General features: G+C 58.3%; 1 protein-coding gene across 1 annotated transcript; it reads left to right on the top strand.

Annotated features, from left to right (window-relative positions):
• Positions 1-9,100: 9,100 nt before the first annotated feature.
• On the top strand, positions 9,101-20,752 carry PPAPDC3 (phosphatidic acid phosphatase type 2 domain containing 3). Its single transcript, XM_012639661.1, has 2 exons — positions 9,101-9,683; positions 20,388-20,752. The coding sequence occupies exons 1-2, from the start codon at positions 9,230-9,232 to the stop codon at positions 20,750-20,752; spliced, it is 819 nt and encodes a 272-aa protein (XP_012495115.1). The 5' UTR covers positions 9,101-9,229.
• Positions 20,753-21,096: the final 344 nt, after the last annotated feature.

Here is a 21,096-nt window from a genome sequence, read left to right as displayed (position 1 = left end):
CACAAGCATCTTCATTTCATCCCCCCTCAGCCACCCCATGCGGGCAGGCCTGTAATGAAGTGTTTCACGGAGGCAGTGCCTGAAGCTGGGAGGCTTGGAGACTTGCCCAAGGCCCCACTTGGGCAGGTGTCCCAGCTGATGCTGGGACCCTAGAGGTCCAAGTGCCGAGGTTCAAAAGGGGTTTGAGGCTGGACAGGTGTAGGAGAGCTATGAACCCCATCCCTACCTTCCAACTACTCCCCCAGAGAGAGGCCAAGCAGTTTGTGACATCAGGAAATCGACAGCCACGTTAAAACCACACTCTCCCACCATGACTCACTCTGACTTCCAAAGGTGCCCACAGATGGCGCAGGGCGGGTGGTTCCAGCTAGTCCCAGAGCCAGAGTGTGCTGAGTGCCTGAGGGCAGGGGCTGGAGGGCTGAGGGCAGGTTGCGCTGGGATGTCTTCTTCCAGGGAGGAACAGCCAGGCCGAATGACCATGTCACAGCAGCACAGCTCAGCCACAGAGCAGGAAGCAGCCGGTTAGGTGGCCAGTGCCTCTCACCCAGCCACGCCTTCCCCCTGAGCACCGCTATTGATCGGCCTGTGTCCCTGGCCTGTTGAGAGGGTCATCCTTTTCTAGTTCAGTGAGTACGTGGCTGACTCAGCCCAGGCAGGGTGGCCCTTTTGACCAGTTTATTACCGCATAGCAGACCCCCAGACAGCACAGGAGTTCCCTAAGGGCCTCACGTAAATTTCCATTTCCAGGAAGAAGTCTTCCCTGGCCTCCTAACTCACAGCGACCTCTGCCCACCATGAGCTCATGGCCCTAGGAAAACATCGTGTCCCTCTGGGACTCAGGACAGCCTTCAACACCTGCTGTGCCATCAGGTAATGATGCTACTTGGTTTATACATAGGAAGATATTAGCCTTTGATCCATCTCATCTCCCTACTCCCCTCAACCCAAGAGCCTGGAGCTGTGCAGACCCCACTGTCTGGGTGGTCCTGAGGACAAGGTAACGAGTTCAAGGGTGCTCCACGAACATGTGCTGAGCCACACATCCCTTTCCTGACATGGGCAGAGGCCATGGCCCTAAGCTGCCTCGAGAAGCACGGCAGCCCCTGGAGGTGACTTCCTGGGCATGGTCCCTGTCGGGGCCCATGAGAAGTGGTATTGCTCCCTTCAGCCCTCGGCTGAGCCTGGGTTTGTGATGATGCTGCTGAAGCCGGCACCATGTGTCAGGTGCTGCACAAGCAAGCACTGTCTCCCTTACCCGTTACCTTGACCCTGGCTAAGGTGCTCCACAGACAAAGAAATGCAGGGACCAGATCTGGCCAACAGCAAAGCCCACACTCAACTCTTCCACTGGGCATGTTGCCCATGCTGGCTGCAGCTGGCCCCTCCAAGCTAAGATGGGGCTGGCCACTAGGAAGTCCTACTGGAAGAGGTGCTTGGGTGCCCATGGGATGAGGACTTGCAAAGTACAAGACCCTCTCCCTTAACCTGCCGGCCTTTCACATCACCCCTATGAGGGCCTTGTCTCGGTCTGCAGGGGGAGGAGGGCCCAAGCGGCCTCATGGGCCTGTTTGCCAGGCTCTGAGCTGAGGGGCAGCTCCTCAGGCCCAGCCCTGACAGACAGGGTGGGAACAGGCTCGGCTCCTGCGTGCATGCCCTGTCCCAGCTCCTGAAGCGCCCACCAAGGTTCCAGCTGCTTCCCCAGCTCTCGGGCCGCTCCGGCCCTCCCGCTTCCCCACACAGCCCTTCCTCCTGCTCAGCATTTTCTGGGCTCTGTGGGTGTTGGGCACAGACCCACGGCAGCCTCAGCATATGTGAAAAGCTCATGACGCGTCCACGCTGGCGTCTGCAGAGCAGAGGGAGGGGACACCCGATTGAGTCACTGCCCAACAGCACAGGGGCACTCACATTGCTCCCAGCCCCCATCCTTTCCCCCAGGCCTCAGTCCCCCCAGACTCCTCTGCAAATGAGAAAGAGGAGGGGTCAGGATGCCCAGCCCCACCCCGCCCCCGAGATGATGAACTCCTCAGCGTGGCAACTTGGGAGCTCAAAGCGTTGTCGGTGGGAGGACAAGGGCCCATTGCGTCCCTCAGGTCCTGGTATGTGGGCCCACAGAGGTCATGAAAACCCAAAGCTACGCAGCAAGTCAGAGGTAGAAGCAACACTGACCTTGCCCAGCTGCGCTATTGCACACAGCCCTGAACACGTCGGGGGCCCTTGGAGGTCTGTGGAAAGAGCCGGACGCGGTGCCTCCTGGCTGCAGGTCACTGAGCTGGGGCTTTGCATACAGCATCTTCATGGCTTTCTGCAATGAGCCCGGGAACCAGGCCCTGTCATCGGCCCATTCCACAGTTGAGGACACTGAGGCCTGGCGAAGAGGGAAGGGTGGATTGAACCAGGCAGCCTGGCTCTCATACCCAGAGCTCGCTGATTCGGATGTGCTGGACACTCCCACCAGCATTCCCTGCAGGGTTAGGGACCTCGTTTTCAGTGGCCACTGGAGACAGTCCCAAGGCTCCTTCTCTGTCATGGACCAACCTACATTCAGGGTCCCAGCCGGTTCTCCCAGGGCTCATCACCTCCAAGGATGGGGTCATCATGAGGCCAGAAAGGCATTTTGCAGGAGGGAAAATTCCTCTTTCAGCAGATGGAAATGTTAAATGCTGGAATTCTGTTGCCCTGGGAGACAGGGTTCTCTCCCCAACTGTTTGGGAACAGATGGAAAGCCAATGGTGAAGCTTGGAATGTCCACCTGGGACATGGGTGGGCTGGGCCAGGGGCCCGCAGGTGGCTGGAGCCGGGGTGTGGACAGGCAGGGAGTTGGATCAGTCGCAGGGCTCACCCTGCATCCCCGATATGCCCCCCTCTGCAGGGAGCAGGCTGGGCCTGGCCAACTGAGTAGGGACCAGACCTCAGAGAGGGCTGGTCCAACAGCCTCCCCTGCAGGTGGGGAACAGAGGTCCTCCAAGGATGGCTCCTCCACTAGAACCCAGGCCTCCTGGCCTCCAACTCGGCGATGAGCAGCAGTGGTGCAGCATGGGCGATGGCTCGGGGTGAGTGCACGAAACTGCTGCCAAGGTGGCGGCAAATCGGGAGGCTCAGGCCTTCCCAGTAAAAGGCTTAGAACCACATTCCCTCTAGAGCCTGCTGGGCTTGGGGCTTCTCAGCCAGCCTGCCCGTGATCCTTGACTTCATTCCTTCCCCAGCGTTGAGTGGACACCTCCACTGGGGCACACCCAGGCCCAGACAGACAACAGCACTTACATCCCCGTGGGCCAGAGAGACGGCAAGGGACAACTCCAGGAATGATGAATGAAGGTATTAATTAACGTAAATAATAAATAGGTACAAATTGATACTCAGCGGTTATGAGTAAAAATCGACTGCTATAAATCGGTGAGCGTACGAGGAAGTTCTGATGTGTGTCCATACTGAGATGGGGTGTGCGTGAGGGAGCACAGTTAGGAGGGGGTTGGGAGTGTGGGTAAACGTGCATCCGTGTGTGTGACTGTGTGTGACAATGTGAGTTTGTGCATCTCTGTGTGTGAGGGTACATTTGACAGTATGTGCCTGCGTGTCTGTGTCCGGGAGGGTGTGTGTGCGTGTCTGCGTGTGTGAGGCGTGTAATGGTGTGAATGAGCATATATGGTGTGGGTGAAGATGAGCAAGTGTGCGTGCATTGTGTATGACGGCGTGTGTGTTGTGTGAGGCTATCTGTGACCGTGTGGGGTATAAGGATGTGTTTGAGTGCGCGCTCTGGTTGTGTGTGTGATGGTGTGAGTGTGTGGACGCGTGTGTGAACTGCTCATTGTAGGTGAGCTGGTCTGTGTGTGCGTGGGTGTGATGTACACGAGTGTGCCTGGGAGAGCGTGCGTGTGTCTGCGTGTGCAGGCGCGTGGGGTGTGAGCGGGCGGCCGGCCGGCGGCGCCTGCGAGGCTCTGAGGCTGGACTGAGGTCCGGCAGGGCGGGGAGTGCTGGCCCAGCGGGGATCCCTGCCTTGTCCCCCACTCTCTGGGCGCCCCTGCCCGACTTCCCCATGCGCCTGGCTATGTCTTGGAGCTCGCTTCCCCTCCCGGACGTCCATCTGGACGCACGGTCGCTGCGCTCAGGGCGCCCCAAGTCCGCGGGGTCCGCAGCCCACGTGCGGGCGACGCGGGGGACGCGGGCGCCGCGACCCAGAGGCTGCGCGGCCCGCCCGGGTGCGCCCCCGCCCCTCGCTCCGCGATCCCCGCCCCCGCGGCCGGGGAAGGACGCAGGGGGCGACAGCAGGCTGGGCGCGGCCCGGGATCGGTGCAGCACTGGGAGTTCTCCAAGGTGCTAAAATAAACCCAGCGAAGGATCAGGTTTCCCGACCAAAATAACCCAGGAGCGGCCTCAGAAATGCGAACTGAGAAAGCGATCCGGGGCGGGAGGCGGTGATGAAAAATGCTTTTCGCGGGGCTCCCTCCCCCTCCTGGCAGCGACCCCGCAGCTACCCCCCTCTCCCCCGACTCCAGCAGCCAGGTCGCCCGCCCGTCCCGAGTGCAGCTGCTCACCACTCCCCTCCCCTTCTCTTCTGGGGTCATTACCCCAAATACCAGCCTCCTACTGGCATCGTCTTTGGTGGCAAAGTATGCGGTAGATTAGAGGCTCTGCACACAGACGGTCATTCATTCAGTATTTATTGAGCGTCTACTATGTACTGGGCACCATCTGGGCACCTGGGTCCCACCAGTGAACAAATAGACAACAGTCCCTGCCCCAGGGGGCTGACGTTTTGCTAGGGTGACACACAGCACAAAGACACAGAGAGTAAGTGAAGTCTACGATGTTTAGAAAGTGATGTGGACCTGAAAAAAAAAGGAACAGAACAGAAGAGAGTAAGGAGGTGGGGGTGATGTCTGAATCCCGGGGTCCCCCTCTGGCTCACTCAATGACCTGAATAGAATCCCTTCACCTCTGAGCTCTGGTTTTCTCCTTTGTGTGAAGGGCACGAAAAGCCTGTCTGTGAAGTTACTGTGATGTTAAACAAGGTGTTGCAGGGACACGCACTGAACTCCGAGTCTGGTGCGTGCATAGCAAGGATTAAGTATGAGCCGACGATAAATATGCTTCTTAGTATTAGTGGTAAATCTATCTAAAACGTTGAAAGACAACAAACAACAAGTGTCTACAATGTCCACACTGCTTCAAGTCCCACAAAGCTGCCAGAAAACTGGCTAATCTTAAGAGAGAGGCAGTATTGTCAAATGGTTAGGGACAAGCGCTCGAAGCCGAGACCTGGATCTGAATCCTTGTCCCAGCTGTGGGCCCTGGGAAGCCACCTCCTCCCACCCCGTCTCTCAGCACTCAGCAGTGCTGGGACAGGAAGGCGATGTGGAACGAGGGCCAGGGGCGGCCACACCTGCAGGGAGGCTCGGCGGGCGGTCTGTAGGGACAGGGCCTCGCACATAGCAGGCCGCAGGAAGTGTCCCACAGTGAGTGAGTTGAACCAGTGACAGATGAGACCCAGCAGGCAGGGAACAGAGAAGACAGCTCACAGGCTCAGCGGCAGAGGAACTGGTTCTGGTCCTGGCCGGCTGTGTGGCCTCACAGGTGACATCGCTACTCTGGGCCTGCTCTTCCTCCTCTGCAATGGGAAGAAGGTGGTGGGACTGGCCACTTGCCCTGCCAACCGGAAGTAGCTGGGCTCCACGGGAGGTGACTCAGGTTAGCCCCCCAGATCCCGAGGGAATGCGCCTGAGCACACTGCTCTTTTGGCACTTGTCACTTCGGCTACTTATTTATATTCTGCTTTCGTGCATTGGGACATATGTATAAGGACGGCCATCCTAGAACAGTTTTGAATTGTTACAAAATGGAAACAATCTAAATGTCCAATAATAGGGATTGGTTACATAAATTATGACCCATCCACATAACAAAATGCTAGGCAGCCACTGGAGAGTAATGGGGTTGTCATGGAAACATGGCCAGGTTTATATTATAAAATGAAAAGGGAGGTTATTTTTTTAAAGGACTCATAATGTGATCATACTTTTTAAATGCATATTGTCGTGTATGATGCATATATATGACATACATGTAGCTTAATATATATTCTTTTCTGATCAATAAAGTAATACTTGGTTATGTAAAATATTTCAATAATTGAAAATGAGACAAGTGAGAATCCCTTGTCACCTGATCACCCTCATGTTAACAGTGTTGGTCTCCAGGTAGTGGGATTGTACCTATATCATATTTATTGAATTTATTTCAGTCAGTATGTAACACTTTGATAGTAAGAAAAAAATAAGACTATTGGTAAAATTACATTGTTTTATTAACTGGCTACTTAAGTCATGGGTCTGTATTCTTCCTCCCCAACTAGACTCTTCCCCAGCAGGAAGAGATCAATGAAAGCATTGAATGAACGAATGAATTCTAAGACTCTTGAGAAGTGGGACTCATAAAGGTGCTCATAAAGTAGGTGCTCATAAAGGCTTGTGGGGTGAGAAATGGTGCTTGCTTCTCGGCCACCTGAGAATGTGAACAGGGTCACCGCTCCATACAGAGGAGAGCAGGCAGGTCTCAGGGTCACAGGAGAAGCCACCAAAGCCACTTCAGCCTGAAAGAACCCTTCACATAATCTTCTTGCCGGCCCTCAAAGGGGAAGACAGAGGCTGGGAGGGATGGAAGGGCTCGCCTGTGGTCACTTACCTGAAAGTGGCTGAGTTAGGGTGTGAGCCAGAGTCTGTCCTCATGTCTGCTGGGCTGGGGCTAAATCAAACCCCAGGGCCCTTTCCAGCATGGGGCCCACCATGGCCCTCAGAACCTGCCAGTGGCTCTAGCCAGACTGAAATGCTGACACAAGCCTCTGGGTATTAATAGCCCCTGTCTGGGCTGGGCTCCTGTGCCCCTCCTGAGGCTACCCCGGGTCATGGGCCCCACCCGGGAAGCGTGGGGTGAGAGCCGTGGTAGAGCGCTGAGCAGACACAGCCAGGTCCCTGTGGTCCAGGGGTCTGAGCCCAAAGGCCCTCATGTCCCCATCCCAGGGACTACTTAGGAGTTGGACCTCTTCTCTTTTCGGCTTCCTGGCTGGAGGCCTTCACCCCCTCAGCCTCAGTTTCCTCATCTGTAAGTGGGGATGACATCACACTGCTTCACGGGACTGCTGGTCATGTGGTGCCCATGAGCTGACGCGCGTGGAGAGCTTGGCACATGGCCTGGCATCGGTGCCTCACACGCACACTCCCACGGGCATCGTACCCAGTCCTGAGTCCAGCATGGGGCAGCTCATGTCATCACTGCTACATCCAGGAGGGCAGGACAGGATGCAGTCTGAGACAACCCCATCTGTGGCCATGTGGCCTGAATGGAACACTCTGGAAGAGGAAGAGGAGGACTGAGGTGGGCCCAGGGGGTTTACAAGGAATCCCAGACTGACGGCTCCTGGGCTCTGGCCTCAACCCAGCCAGGGATAGGGCGGAGCCAGACCACTGGGGTGAGTCCTTCTGAGGGGGCACTTGGCAGGGAAAAAGGACAGGACTGTGCCTCGTGTGACAAACACAGTTGATTCCTAACCCGTTGGGTTTGAAGGCTCACTATGGCAGAGACCCCACATGGCACGAGACAAACATCGTCTCGTTGAGACTCACACGGCCCTCAGAGGTGGGTACTATTATTCCCATGTTATGGGTGCAAAAACCAAGGCGAAGTGACTTGCTCAAGGTCTCACAGCTAGTTGGTGGCAGAGTCACAACAGATGGCCGAGCCCCATCTCTCTGACTCGAGCCTGTGTGCTAGTCCCTTGTGGCCAGGGAACACACACCCCCTCCTCTGGCAGCTTCCTGTTTTGGGGAGGCTATGGCGTGGCCCTGGGGCTTCCTGGGTGGGCTCCACCACTGGAAGAGAGGCTGCAACCTCCTGCCTCCACCTGGCCTGGGCAGACAGGCTGTGGCCACCCGGAATCATGACACCAGGGAGTTCACTTCTGACTCTCTGGTCAGCTTCAACAAGCAGTTTCCGCTCTCGAACCCAGGCCCCGCCAGACATAAAAGGGCTGTGGAGACTTTGGGCTCCCGCAGGTCGCTGGTGCAGCAAGGCCTGCCTCAAATCCCAAACCCTGGCTGGGCACTCTTGGGCTGCCCTCTGGGTCTGCAGCCCCTCCTCCCCGCTCGACCCACGCACCAGCCACGCCCTCGGGCTCCCCACCTGCTCCTCCCTGGGGGAAGCCCTCCGCGACTCCCAGACCAGCCCCAGAGCCTGGCCCTGCGATCATTCACATGTGAATGATTACTCCCCACTGAACTGTGAGATTCCGAGGGCAGGGATGGAGTCGGTTTTACTCTGCAGTGTGCCCAGCTCCTAGTGCAGTGCCAGGTGCTCGGGAACTATTTATGGGCTGCCTGAAGCTGCTGTAGCCCTCCCCCTTTGCAAAATTCTGAGTAACTTCAAGGGGCAATCCGTTCCAACCGATTCATTCCCGCTCCCTGTAACGGAAATCAAATCCTCAGATTGCCATTTGATGGAACTGTCATGGCTGAAGCTGCATTCAAGACTGATTGGGAAAACAAACAAACACACACACACACACACACAAAGAGACAAGAAAAACCGGCCTGCCAGCTTAATGAATGCTGTCACAGAGGGAGGAGCTGGGCCTGGCCCCAGGGACCTGAGATGATGCTGTCAGTGACGTGGTTAACTCCATCTGGTGCCCAAGAGGCCTCTGGCCTGGGCTCCACCGTCCGGTCCCTGGGACTGGGTCCAAGCTGCCAGGCTGGTGGGGCAGGCAGGCCTGGCTCCCAGGGGTCTGCACTGCTCAGAGAGGAGCTGGCAGAAGCAGGGGTAAGTCTGAGACCACCTCTGCCAAGGTCAGAGGCCAAGGCCACAACGGAGTCCAGAGCAGCAGGAGGACTACATTTCCCAGCGTCCCCCAAAGCCGGGGCTGAGCCATTGGCAGATTTAAATAGCCCAGGCCCGAGGCAGCCAGGCCGCAGCTGTGGGCTCCTTGCTTCCCTGGCGGCTCCATTGGCGCTGGCCCGGCGTTGGTGGGCTCGATTGGCTGCCCAGCTGGCACTGACGTCCCCCAGAGCCTGGTGGCAACCGGAGGTAAACAGCCATGCACAATCCTCCACTCTATATTTAACAGCTGCCCCGGAGAAGGCAGGGAGGCAGCGGTGGCAGCTCTCGGAACAGCTCTTATCTTCGGGGAGAAGGCCCTCAGAGCCGGGCTGGCACCAGCCTTCTGGGCGTGAGCGAGGTCACCATGCCAGCTTCCCAGAGCCGGGCCCGTGCCCGGGACCGCAACAACGTCCTCAACCGGGCCGAGTTCCTGTCCCTGAACCAGCCCCCCAAGGGGGCCCCAGAGCCCCGCAGCAGCACTGCCAGGAAGGCCTCGGGCCCCTCGGTGCAGCCCCCTCCTGCTGGCGACGGGGCCCGTGAGCGGCGCCAGTCACAGCAGCTGCCTGAGGAGGACTGCATGCAGCTGAACCCCTCCTTCAAGGGCATCGCCTTCAACTCCCTGCTGGCCATTGACATCTGCATGTCCAAGCGGCTGGGGGTGTGCGCCAACCGGGCCGCGTCCTGGGCCAGCGCCCGCTCCATGGTCAAGCTCATTGGCATCACAGGCCACGGCATCCCCTGGATCGGCGGCACCATCCTCTGCCTGGTGAAGAGCAGCACCCTGGCCGGCCAGGAGGTGCTCATGAACCTGCTCCTGGGTGAGTGTGCCCACACCGGCCGCAGGCCCCCTGGGAGGGAGCCGGCCCGCCCGTCCCACCCAGGCCCGAAGGCCCCTCAGAAACCGGCTGGAGCACTGTAATGAGGTTAAGCAGGAAGGTGCCCCAGAAATGGGCAGGCCTCTTGTAGGGGAAGCCAGAGCCAGGGATGCACAGGCCAGGGCCCCTGCAAAGTGGGGGCCGCAGGAACCCTGAGGAAGGCCCGCTCTCTGCAGAGATCACCGCTGCCCAGAGGCAGCTGCAAGGGAGGCTGGGGCCAGAGGCAGTGGCCTCGAGGGAGGCAGTCAGGTGTCTAGTGGGCTTCCTGGAGCGGGGAGTCACAGTTTAACGCCACCCATAGCTGGGGTCCTCATTACTTGATTGCTCATAGACAGCACTTGTGAGCTGCCCATGAATCCCCTCCGCCATTCAGGAACCCGGGATTCTCCCACAGGACCTGGGGGCCCAATCACGGCCTCCCGGAGTCCTTCCCTGCTCCTTCCCCAGTTGTTGGTTTGTTTTTCCAAAGTCTTTGCCACTAGCGTCTGTCAGATTAGCACTGCCCCGTGCCAGGTGCCACGTGGGACCCATGTGGAGGCAAGTCATCCCCTCCACCTGGAGGGGACACCAGCCCCTGTCCAGCCCACCCTCCAGGCACCTCCAGGTCCCCAGGGTGCTCCGGGAACCTCTGCTCGCACCCTCTGTGCCAGTCCCTCATTGATCTCCTTGCCGTCCCCAGCGTGGTTATGATTCAGGGGACAGGTGGGGCAGGGGTCTCAGACAGAGCAAACCTAAACAAGGGGTCTCAGTTCCAAAAGGCATGTGGGATGGACCACTGCGAACTTCAGTCCCAGAGGAAGTCACAGTGAAAACATGCATCTCCCCTTCCGGTGTCGGAGTCTGCAGCCCCAGCTCTGTGGGTGGGACCTGGGAAGGAAGAAACTCCCAGACACTTCCTGCGTGAGTTGGCTGGGTCCGCCGCCGTCAGTGTTTTCTTGTTCTTATTGCTGAATTATTTACATTGCATTACTTATTATTCTATCCTGAATACATAGTCCCATGAGGGGGGGGTGCCATTTTTGTTCCCATTTTACAGATCGGGAAACTAAGGGTTCCTATAAATAAAGCAACCTGGCCAAACCTCAGAGCCTGAGATTTGCACCAGGTCCCCCTAACAGACAGGCCTCTGCTCCTTCCAGGTGCCATGGGCTTGAAAGGGAGGGACAGGGCGAGGTGGCCGAGGCACTGGGCCAGGGGCTTCCAGGGGCAGAACCTGCTCTCATCATCTGCGGTTGCGCACAGGGCCTCGGTCAGGACGACTGTGCTGGGAGTTAGTTGTGTGCTGTCAGAGGATGGGGTAGGGGAGCGTGTGCCTGAGCCTCTCCCTCAGCCCTGCCCGCTCCTCCCTCTCCCTTCCCCGTGTGACGATGGAGGTGGAAGCTATAACTTGCAGAGGGTTCACTGTGCGCCAGGTTTTGCATGAACCACATCATCACTCTAGTGTTCGCCATGGCCCTTGGAGTATGGTGCTGTTGTTATTCTCCATTTAAAGGGGAGGAAACTGAGGCACAGGACAACGACAAGCCCAAGGTCATGCAGCCAGTCCGCGATGGAGCCAGGATTAGAACTGGAAGCACCTCTAGCTTTGTTTTGCATTTTTCAGAGGAGGGGGAGAGGGAACTGCTTCGGGCCACTGGTGCTTCTGGCGGGTGAGGAGCACAGGAGCAGGCAGAGCTGAGCTCTCGGGCAGCCACAGGCTCCGGGCAGGGGCGAGCCCCTGTGGGAGGTGTGCAAGCTGCCCCTCACCACCGACTCCACTCTGATCTGATTTTGTACATGAATGTTTGCTCTTAAGGATTCCCCTGTCGCAAAGTTTGCAACATCTAAAAGTTTGCAACCCAGTCGTTAATATGATGTTTCTGACGCTTCCAGCAACCAGCTGCTGTGGGCACAAAGGTATTTGCTCCACAAGTAAAGAACAAGACTTGAGATGCCGCCTTTCTTGAATAAGAATACAATAGCTGTTTAAATCTTTAAAAACATCATTTATTGAGCTTCATTATGTACCAAATACTATGCCATGAGCGACCTGTATTTTATGATGCAAAAAACGTCTTGATGACCTTTCAAGGTCAATAGTAATATGCCCATTGTACAGATGAGTAAATTGAGGCTCAGAAGCATCAAGCAACTTGCCTTCCCACATAGCCATTAAGTGGCAGGTCCCAGAACCAAATCCAAAGCCTCCTGACTGCAAACCCCACACTTTCCCACGCACTGTGGGCCTGTGGTGGGGATTCACAGGGAGCCGGTAAAGCACTTGGCAGAGCAGGTGGCACGTGCCCAGGGGGTGGCTGACACCACTGTTGTGCGAACTGCAGGGCCCTGCCTGCCCACTCACAGCCCCGGGTGTCTAGCCAACTCCCAGGGCAGTCCCTGGGCGGGGAGCAAAGCCTCCAAGCATCTAGCTGGGAACCGGCTTCCCCTGGGCCCTGAAGGAGCAGACTTGGGAGCCTTAGGCGATGAGCGCTCCAGGCTACTAGGCCTAGCAAGGATCCCAGCTGGGCCAGGAGAAGTTCTCTACATCCTCCCTGCTTGACAGGCGGCCCTGTGCCCGCTCTGCTCTCCCTGCCCCTGTGCACACTGGCAAGACTCTGGAAGCCTCAGAGCCAGAGGGTCTTAGCAGCCGGCAAAAGCCTGGACTCCAGAGTCTGTTGCACCTGGGGGCAAATTCCAGCTCTGCTGTGGGACCTCAGGCAAGTGACTTTGCCTCTCTGAACCGCAGTTTCTTCATCTGTCAAATGGGTTGTTGGGACACTTCACTGAAGAATTACACAGAAAGTACCTGGCACTTGCTACTGTTGGTTAACACTTGTGAAACGGTGATCATCACCACCGCCATCATCACTGCCATCATTATCAGAAGTCCCAGGTCCCTTCCAAGCTCTTCAGACCTCAAGACGACCCTATTCCCTTCCTTGTCCCTCCCCTGTAGCACCCAGTTTGATGACCCCAAAGGGAGCCAGGTGGCAGGTGAGCAGGCCCATCCTGGCTCCCTCACAGGCCTGCCTTGTGCCGCAAAATGGCCCTGGGTCTTGTGGTCTCGACCTTGGTCCTCTATCAAAGTATCTTTATTGAGATTTTCCTGAATACCAAAACTATACATTTCATATGTCTTTGTTTTTTTTTTTTTTTTTGAGACATGGTCTCACTCTGTCCCCCCGAGTTAGAGTGCCGTGGCGTCATCGTAGCTCCCAGCAACCTCAGACTCCTGGGCTCAGGCGATCCTCCTGCCTCGGGCTCCTGAGTAGCTGGGACCACAGGTGCCACCACATCCAGCTAATTTTTTTCTATTTTTGTTAGAGACGGAGTCTTGCTCTTGCTCAGGCTGGTCTTGAACTCCATGTGTCACATAGCATGTGTCAGAATTCTCTTCCTTGTTCAGGCTGAATAATATTCCATTGTATGGATGGACCATGTTTTGTTTATCCATTCTTCTGTTGTTGGATACTTGGGTTGTTTCCACCTTTTGGCTGCTATGAATAATGCTGCTGTGACCATCAGTGTACATGGATCTGTTCTTTCGGTTGTATACTCGGGAGTGAAATTGCTGGATCACATGGTGTGATAGTTGTATGTTTCATTGTAGAACCGTCATGCCATTTTCCATAGAGCCTGCACCATTTTACATTCCCCCAGCAATGCACAAGGGTTCCCATGTGTCTACATCCTTGCCAACACTTATTATTATCTGGGCTTTTTTTAGATAATCGCCATCCCAATGGATGTGAAGTGGTATCTCATTGCGGTTTTGATTTTCATTTCCTGAATGATCAGTGACGTTGAGCACCTCTTCATTATACATCCTTACAGTAAGAAAAATTTCCGACATTGCAAGGGTGGATCACGGAGAAAGTGAGCATCTTGCCCTAAATCCTCTGCCCAGGAATGACCTCTGCTGCGGTCTGGGTGGCATGCTCCGGACTCTTCCCCGCGCGCACGTACTAACACACAGTGTGCCTCTCCCGTCGTGTTTCTGCCGGCTCGCCTCGTTCTCACGGCGGCACCTCCCATTCGGAATCCTGTCGGCCCCCCGGGCCCTCACAGCAGCCACGAGGGGTCAGCCGTCCAGACGATCTGCTCTGGCACCTCTGCCATCCCCTGCGCACTGGCTCTTGCTCTCAGGGACAACTTAGGTGACAACCTTTCCACGAGGCTCGTGTGACCTGTCCCTAATCGAGGGATGTTTAGGCTGATCGCACATCTTCACTGTCGGATGTGCTCCTGCTGGAGACACATGCTGGCCCCTCAGAGTGGCGCATCCCCATGGTGACCCGCTTCACCTCCCGTCACCTCAGCGGGGCTCAGCGCACCAGTCGGTCCCTCAGGGAGGCTTTGATCACCCCCAGACCAGGTCAGAGCCCCGCCACACACTGCCCTGGCAGCCCCCGTCGCAGCAGAGACGTGGGAACGGGATAACTAGTCGTGCGGACGCTCAGGGCCTGGGTTGCACCGTCTATTCCCACACTAGTTACCTCATTGCCCTGGTGTCCTCTCCCGCAGCGCCTGTCGCTCAGCTGAGTCAATGGTGCCGTTGGACTTGACACTAATGACCCTGATTCCTTGCACCCCAACAGTCTTCACAGATTGGCGGAGCTAGTTTTAGTGTGTGGATGCTTCGGGTGAGAAAATGGAAATTCCGTGGATTACGTTCGCTCAGAATCACTCAGGCCAGGAGAGCTGGCAACAAACCAGGATCCCTGGGTCAGATCCCCGGGCACCGAGGGTCTGGGAAGCAGGGGCTACGTGGTCAGGAGATATGCCGGGCGCTTGCACACGCGTGCTTGCACACACGCGCGCACACACACATGCACGCACGCACACACACACACACCCCACTCAGGCCAGCAGAGCACAGGTCCCGATACCAAAAGACCAACACGTTCCTGCCTCCCTCGGGGTTTCCCTTCAGCCCAAGCTCTCTGCTCACTGAATGCTCCCCGAGGGCCGTGTCCTTCTGAGATGCTGCTTTGGTTTTTGAAGTAATTTTTATGTGTGCGATAAAATATATCTAACATAAAATGTACCATTTTTAACCATTTTAAAGTGTACATTGAGTGGCATTAAGCACATTCATATCATTGTGCGGCCGTCACCACCATCCGACTCCGGAACTTTTATATCTTCCCAAACCGAAACTGTCCCCATGAAACACGCACCCCCCTGTCCCTCCCCAGCGCCCGGCAACCTCCCTTCCCCGTTGTCTGTGAATTTGACTACTCTAGGGACCTCGCATGAGTGGAATATTTGTCCTTTCGTAAAAATAACATTTTTTAAAATGTGCACAAATAATGCATGTTCACGGTAAAAAAGATTTTAAGTGCAGAATTACAAAAGCACAGTAAAAATCACTCATAATCCTCCTACCCAGCGAGAAGCTCTGTTAACATTTAGTGCAGTACCTTCCAGACTTTTTTCTCTGCATATAGACACATTTACTTATCTTACTTTACAAAGACGCCCTCCCACTGGGAACCCTGTTTCATAACCGGCCTTTGCCACTTCGCACGCCCCGCAGCTCTCCTTGGCTGTCGACACACCGGCTTCTTCAGCTGCAGCAGCCACAGAGCGCTCTGTTGTCTAGTCGCGGCCACAATGTGTCCCATCTGTCTCCTACGGAAGGGCACTGGCTTATTTCACATTTTTCAGTGTTATAAATAATGCTGCAGGGGACATCCTTGACCACGAATCATGGAACACGTCCCTGATTATTTCCCAAGGAGACACTTCTACAGAGGGAACCGCTGAGTCAAAGGGCGACGCGGCGCGAAGCCTTCTGATTCTGAAGCCAAGTGCCCTTCAGAGGGGTTAGCCGCATTCACGCTCCCCTCGGCAGGACACACCGCTTCCCAACCTCCTGGAAGCCAGACTGGGGGAAGAGAAGCAGGGTCAACCCCCAGGCCAGGAGCCCCGGGACCCCTCCTCACAGCCCCAGCCAGCAGGGGACACCACCCACACCTGTCCCTTCACCAGCCAACAGGAGCCCCACGGAGCCCCATGTGTCAACTGAGCCCACGGCTTCCCACCCACCCCACCCCGGCCCTGGTCCCCCGTGGTCCTGCCCTGCTGCAAAGCTGGTCCCACAGAGCGTATCCTCAGGGCCAAAGCAGTCCAAACCCAAAAGGGGTCCACGAGGTCATCCAGCGCCCCGCCCCGGCCCCCACGCACACAGCCGCGGGCAGACAGTGTTGGGAGGAGCTGATTCCACGTCCCCCGGGATAGCAGCTCTTTTCGGAGAAGGCTTTGGCTCCGGTCCTGCCTCGAGGATGCGCCAGCACTCTGGCTCCTTGGCCACCACGCCACCGAGGGCCCTGAGATGGGGAGAAGAGTGGGCCCCGAGGCAGGTCCTTGCCACCCTCTGAGGCCTCGGGAATAGCTGTGCTTCCTGGAGGAGGTTCAGGCGTCTCAGACCCACCCCCTGAAAGGGTCTGAGGGTGTGGATTGTCGGGGTTCAAGGGCGTGAGAGGTGGTCAGGCCAAGCCCTGCCATCCTCCGATAGGGTCCCAGGCGCCGTTTACAGAGCAGGCTCCTCGTCGACCCCCTGACGTCACTGAGGGGAAGGATGTGCCAAGGTCATGCAGTTCACAAGTGGACCCTGAGTGCGTAGCCTCCGCCCTGGTGACTGCAGCGAGGGGAGGCCCATGGAGGTCGGGTGACCGGCCCAGACACACAGCAAGGACAGCCCTCGCCCCTGAGCCTCCTGCCGGGTGGACCTTCCCCCCACGGGGGTCCCCCTGCCCAGTCCGAGTTGAGGAGGGGATGCAGACTTGACGGGGCCGTGTGGCGGGGCTCACTGAGCCCTGAGTGATGGCGCCATTTGCTTCTGTTTCTGGGCGCCAGGTGATGTGCTGTGCGGATGGTGTCGGAATCACAGCCACACAGGGCGGCGGCGCTGGAGGAGGGGACAGGCCCTGCAGGAGGGGCAGGGGGCCCAGGAGGCCATGGGCTCTGCTGGTGCCATCCTGCGGCCTGAGTACGACAGTGCCACTGCCTCTTCGGTTTATAGCCCCCAAGACCATAAGCTGCGGCGTGGTGGGCCACGGGCCCGTCACACCTGGGACAAAGTAACTCTGTAACGATTTGCTCAGTGCCCACGCACCCCCCAGCCACGTGGGCCCCCACTAACCAAGGTCACCAGCCCCAGGCCGGGCACATGCCTGGCAGGCCCGAGAACCGGGGATGCCCAAGAACTGGTGGCCGAGTGAATGAATGAGCCAGGCCCCAGTCCTCTTGGGGCACAGGGCAGGAAAGGGGCAGAGTCTCCACCTCACTGTGGCCTGCAGAGGTGGAGGCAGCCAGAAATAGCAGCAGCTTCCCAAGGGCTCAGATATGAGGGGGAGGAGGTCTTAGTTTCTGCTCCTAGAGCAGAAGGCCACAGACCAGGCGATTTACAAAGACCAACCGTCTATTTGGCCCACAGTCCTGGAAGCCGGGAAGCCCGAGACCGAGACCGAGGGGCCTCCAGCCACGTCATTGCATGACAGGTGTCACAGGGCAAGCCCTGGCAGGAGAGACAGGGAGGTGGGGAGAGGAAGAGAGAAGGGGCTGGACTCATCCTCCCCGCTGGAGCCCCTCCCTCGACAACGCCACTGATCCACGCACCAGGGCAGAGCCCCCAGGCCCCACTTCCTTGTAAAGGCCCCACCTTCCAACACCGCTGCCTTGGGGATAAAGTTTCCAACACGTGAACTTCAGGGGACACGTTCAGACCATAGCATGGGGTTTTCGAATCACAGGACGTGGGCAGCCCTGAAGCTCCGGGCGGGGGTGCAGTGGAGGGTCCTGCGAGCTGAGCTCCAGGTGCGGCCCCCCCGCCAGCTACACCCACGTCTGTTTCATATACTGGGTCTTTATGCTGTCATTGGGGAAAAAGATGTTTTGATGCTAAAAAATTTGAAAGGTTTGGGTCTAGCTCAGTCCTTAGCCTGTGGTGCCCAACAGCCCATGTGGAGCTGGGGCACGTGGGGAGGTCGAGGCACCAGGCAGCCCTGTCAAAGAGAGGCCTCTGGGTGACCCAGTGAACTCCCTCCGTCCCCCATTCCTCCTTGAACCCAGCCGCTTTCCACAGGGCACCTGTGCCAGGAAGGCAGATTTTAACCCACTCAGCTGCCAAGCCCTGGTTTTCCGATAAGAAAACTGGTTGCCAGTAGGACAGATGGCCCGTGCCTTCCAGTGGCTGCTGTCATATTTTGACCTACCTCGGGGCCCAATCCTGGTCCACATTAACCACCCTCAGCTCCGGCAGCGCTCCTGGCACTCAGATCCCAGCCAGCAATCGTCCCCCAGCACCGGGGTGGGCCTGGCCCGGCCCGGGACTCCCTGACTGTGCCTCGGGTGTGGGGTCTCAGAGCCTGGGCCAGATCGTTTTGACTCTGGTGAAACCTCAGAGGAGAAAACCCTTTTGCTGATGCGCCTGCTTGACCCCACGCGGGCTCTGGGGTTGGGAGGCCTCCCGCTGCCCCCTGGCTGGGCCGGGCCGGGACTTGCGAGGGGAAGAACGGCAGCAACGCGCCCTCGACCGCCGCATCCCAGGCTGTGTTAAAGGCTCCGCGCGCACTCGTTAGCTCATTGTGTCCTGTGACAGCCCTGTTACAGGTGAGCAGGCCAAGGCTCCCAGAGGTGGAGGAGCTTGTTCTTAATTAGCAGAGTCGACCCCCAAGCCAGAAGCACCAGCACCCTCCTCACAGCCCCAGCCAACGAGGCTTGAACCCGCCGTGACTCTGGAGGCTTTGCGTTTAACCCGCTCCCCAGGTGGAGAGAGCCTGTGCCCCGGGCTTGCAGGTGAGAGAGGCCCCCGTCTGGAGGGGCAGCCAGCCCCTCTTGGCCTGGCCTCTTCAGCTGCTCCACGGGGCTGAGGAGTCCCAGGGCAGCGCAGCCACCTCCCTCCGGCTCCTCATGCCCTGGGGACCTGGCAGTCCCCTGTCCCTCTCTTGCTGGAACTGTGACCTCCCCCAGGATCGAGGTGGCTCCAAGCCTGGGCATGGTCAGCAGCGCACAGGCTGGCGGCCACATACCTCCCAGCCACCTCCTGGGAGGACCCAGCCCCGTGGATCAGATTGCCGTGGCACTGGCCGGCAAGTGTAGAACAAGGTCCCCTCCATCCGCCGGTCCCTCCTCCCTCAGGCAGCTTCTCTGAGCGCCTGCCTCCTGGGTCGGCTCGGCCAGCCGCGGCTGGTGTGAGGCGGGCCCAGGAGAGACGGGGGTTCAGACCCAAAACCGAGAGACCGGACTGCGAGCAGGAGCAGCGTCTGTTGCTCTGCGTCTGGCCCAGGGATAAACCTACAGACAAGGAGGCGCGGCCCTCCCTCCAGGAAGAGATGGCACAGGGAGGGGAGTGGAGCCGACACTGACCCTCCCACCACCCGCTGGCTTCCTCAGGGCCTGCCGGGCAGGGGTCGTGAAGGAGGGACTCGGGGCGTGGAGAAGGCAGGATCCCGGGCCTGGCCTGTCTGGGGCCAGGGCAGGTCTCCCGGAGGTGGTGGGTGGGGGGAGGGTGGAACGCTCTGGAAAGAGGGAGCAGCAGGTATGAATGCTGCGGACCCCACGGCTTTGTCTTGTCCTCTGTGCAGTGAGGATGAAACGGTGCAGCTGCTGTGAAAACAGCGTGGGTTTCCCCAAAAGTCACAGCTAGGGCCACCATGCGAACCAGCAGTCCCACTCGAGCTGTGTCCTCAAAGGAGCACGCAGCAAACACTCACCCACGTGCTCACAGCAGCAGGATTCACGGGAGCCCCAAGGTGCAAACAGCCCAGTGTCCCTGGGCAGGCGAGTGGGGTGAGCAAACGTGTCCACCCACACAGGGGACTATCGCCCGGCCGCGGACACGGGGGAGGCGGGCGCAGGAGGCACGCGTCTCTGGTCCCATCCGTACGCAGGGTCTAGAGCAGGTAGATCACAGAGTCGCAAAGCAGACTGGTGGTTTCCAGGAGCCCGGGGGAGAGTGAGGGAGTGGCTGCATAATGGTACAGGGTTTTCTCTTGGGTGACAAAATAGCTTGGAACTCGATAGAGGTGGTGGCCGCACAACATTGCAAATGTACCAAATGCCCCTGAATTGTACACTCTGAAGTGGTCAATTGTGTGTGATGTGAATTTCACTTCGACTTTTAAAAAATGAGTATGACGATGTCATGCTCTCCGGGCTGGAGGGAGGGTGGTCAGTGAGGTCCTTTGAGAAAAATCACCCAGCCCAGGGCCCGTGTGTCAGGACTGAGACCTTCCAGGTGCCCGTAGATGCCAGAGATACCTCGATCCCCCTCGCTTTGGGCACCAGCCGTGGGCACAGGGGTGCTCGCTGTGTGTAACACGGAGCACACGTGTTATAGCGGGGTGAGGGGGTAAGAGAGAAATCAGGAGGAAAATGCGTCGTGTGTCCGAGGGCGGCGGGGGGGATGAGAAACGCCGTAAGAAACGATGCAGCGGGTGGGGGTGGAGAGGGCTGGGCCTTCGCAAACAGGTCAGGGACGGCTTCTCGGCCAAGGCGAGGCGCGGAGGGAGGGCACCCGGGCAGGGCCTCTGGCGGGAGCCGCCTGGGCGTCAGTGGGCTGAGCGGAGCCAGCGAGGGTGGGGGAGGTCTCGGGGGGCTGGGGGCGGCAGCTGGCCTGGCGGAGGCCCTGACGGCCCTGGGGCCTGTGTCTCCCACCCGCAGCCCTGCTCCTGGACATCATGACGGTGGCCGGCGTGCAGAAGCTCATCAAGCGGCGCGGCCCGTACGAGACGAGCCCCGGCCTGCTGGACTACCTCACCATGGACATCTACGCCTTCCCCGCGGGGCACGCCAGCCGCGCCGCCATGGTGTCCAAGTTCTTCCTCAGCCACCTGGTGCTGGCGGTGCCCTTGCGGGTGCTGCTGGTGCTCTGGGCCTTCTGCGTGGGCCTGTCGCGTGTGATGATCGGCCGCCACCACGTCACGGACGTCATCTCGGGCTTCGTCATTGGCTACTTCCAGTTCCGCCTGGTGGAGCTGGTCTGGATGTCGTCCAACACCTGCCAGATGCTCATCTCCGCCTGGTGAACCGCCTGCCGCGGCTCGGGACAGGGTGGTCTGAGGAGGCAGGGCTGGTGGTGGGTGGGTGGGGCTGACCCCGCAGCCCAGAGGTGGAGCCAGCCACCGCCACCCCGTCCTCCCATCTTGGCTGCAGGCTGGCGACCCAGGCCGGCCCGCCCGTGACTGCCCGGCCTGTGCCCTAGTGCCAGGCCTCTTGCTCCGAGTCTCCTCTCTGGGCGGGCCGGGACCCACCCGTGGGGACAGCCCCATTTAGCTTCTGCTCTGGAGATAACCGGCCAGACCCGAGATGCTGGGAGGGGCCGAGCCGTGTCTTGTCCCTTCATCGTCATGACTGTTGAGTTTTCGGCTGT

This window comes from Propithecus coquereli, unplaced genomic scaffold (assembly GCF_000956105.1).
Source record: "Propithecus coquereli isolate 6110/MARCELLA unplaced genomic scaffold, Pcoq_1.0 Scaffold142, whole genome shotgun sequence".
Classification (NCBI taxonomy): Eukaryota; Metazoa; Chordata; class Mammalia; order Primates; family Indriidae; genus Propithecus; species Propithecus coquereli.
Note: the sequence above shows the minus strand (reverse complement) of the source record. Positions and strands in the feature narration are given on the sequence as shown.

Excerpts from the sequence above, each read along its gene's own strand:
- PPAPDC3 (XM_012639661.1), top strand. The coding sequence starts at position 9,230 with ATGCCAGCTTCCCAGAGCCGGGCCCGTGCCCGGGACCGCAACAACGTC. Across the intron at positions 9,684-20,387 it reads GCTCATGAACCTGCTCCTGG|CCCTGCTCCTGGACATCATG; the intron begins GTGAGTGTGCCC and ends TCCCACCCGCAG.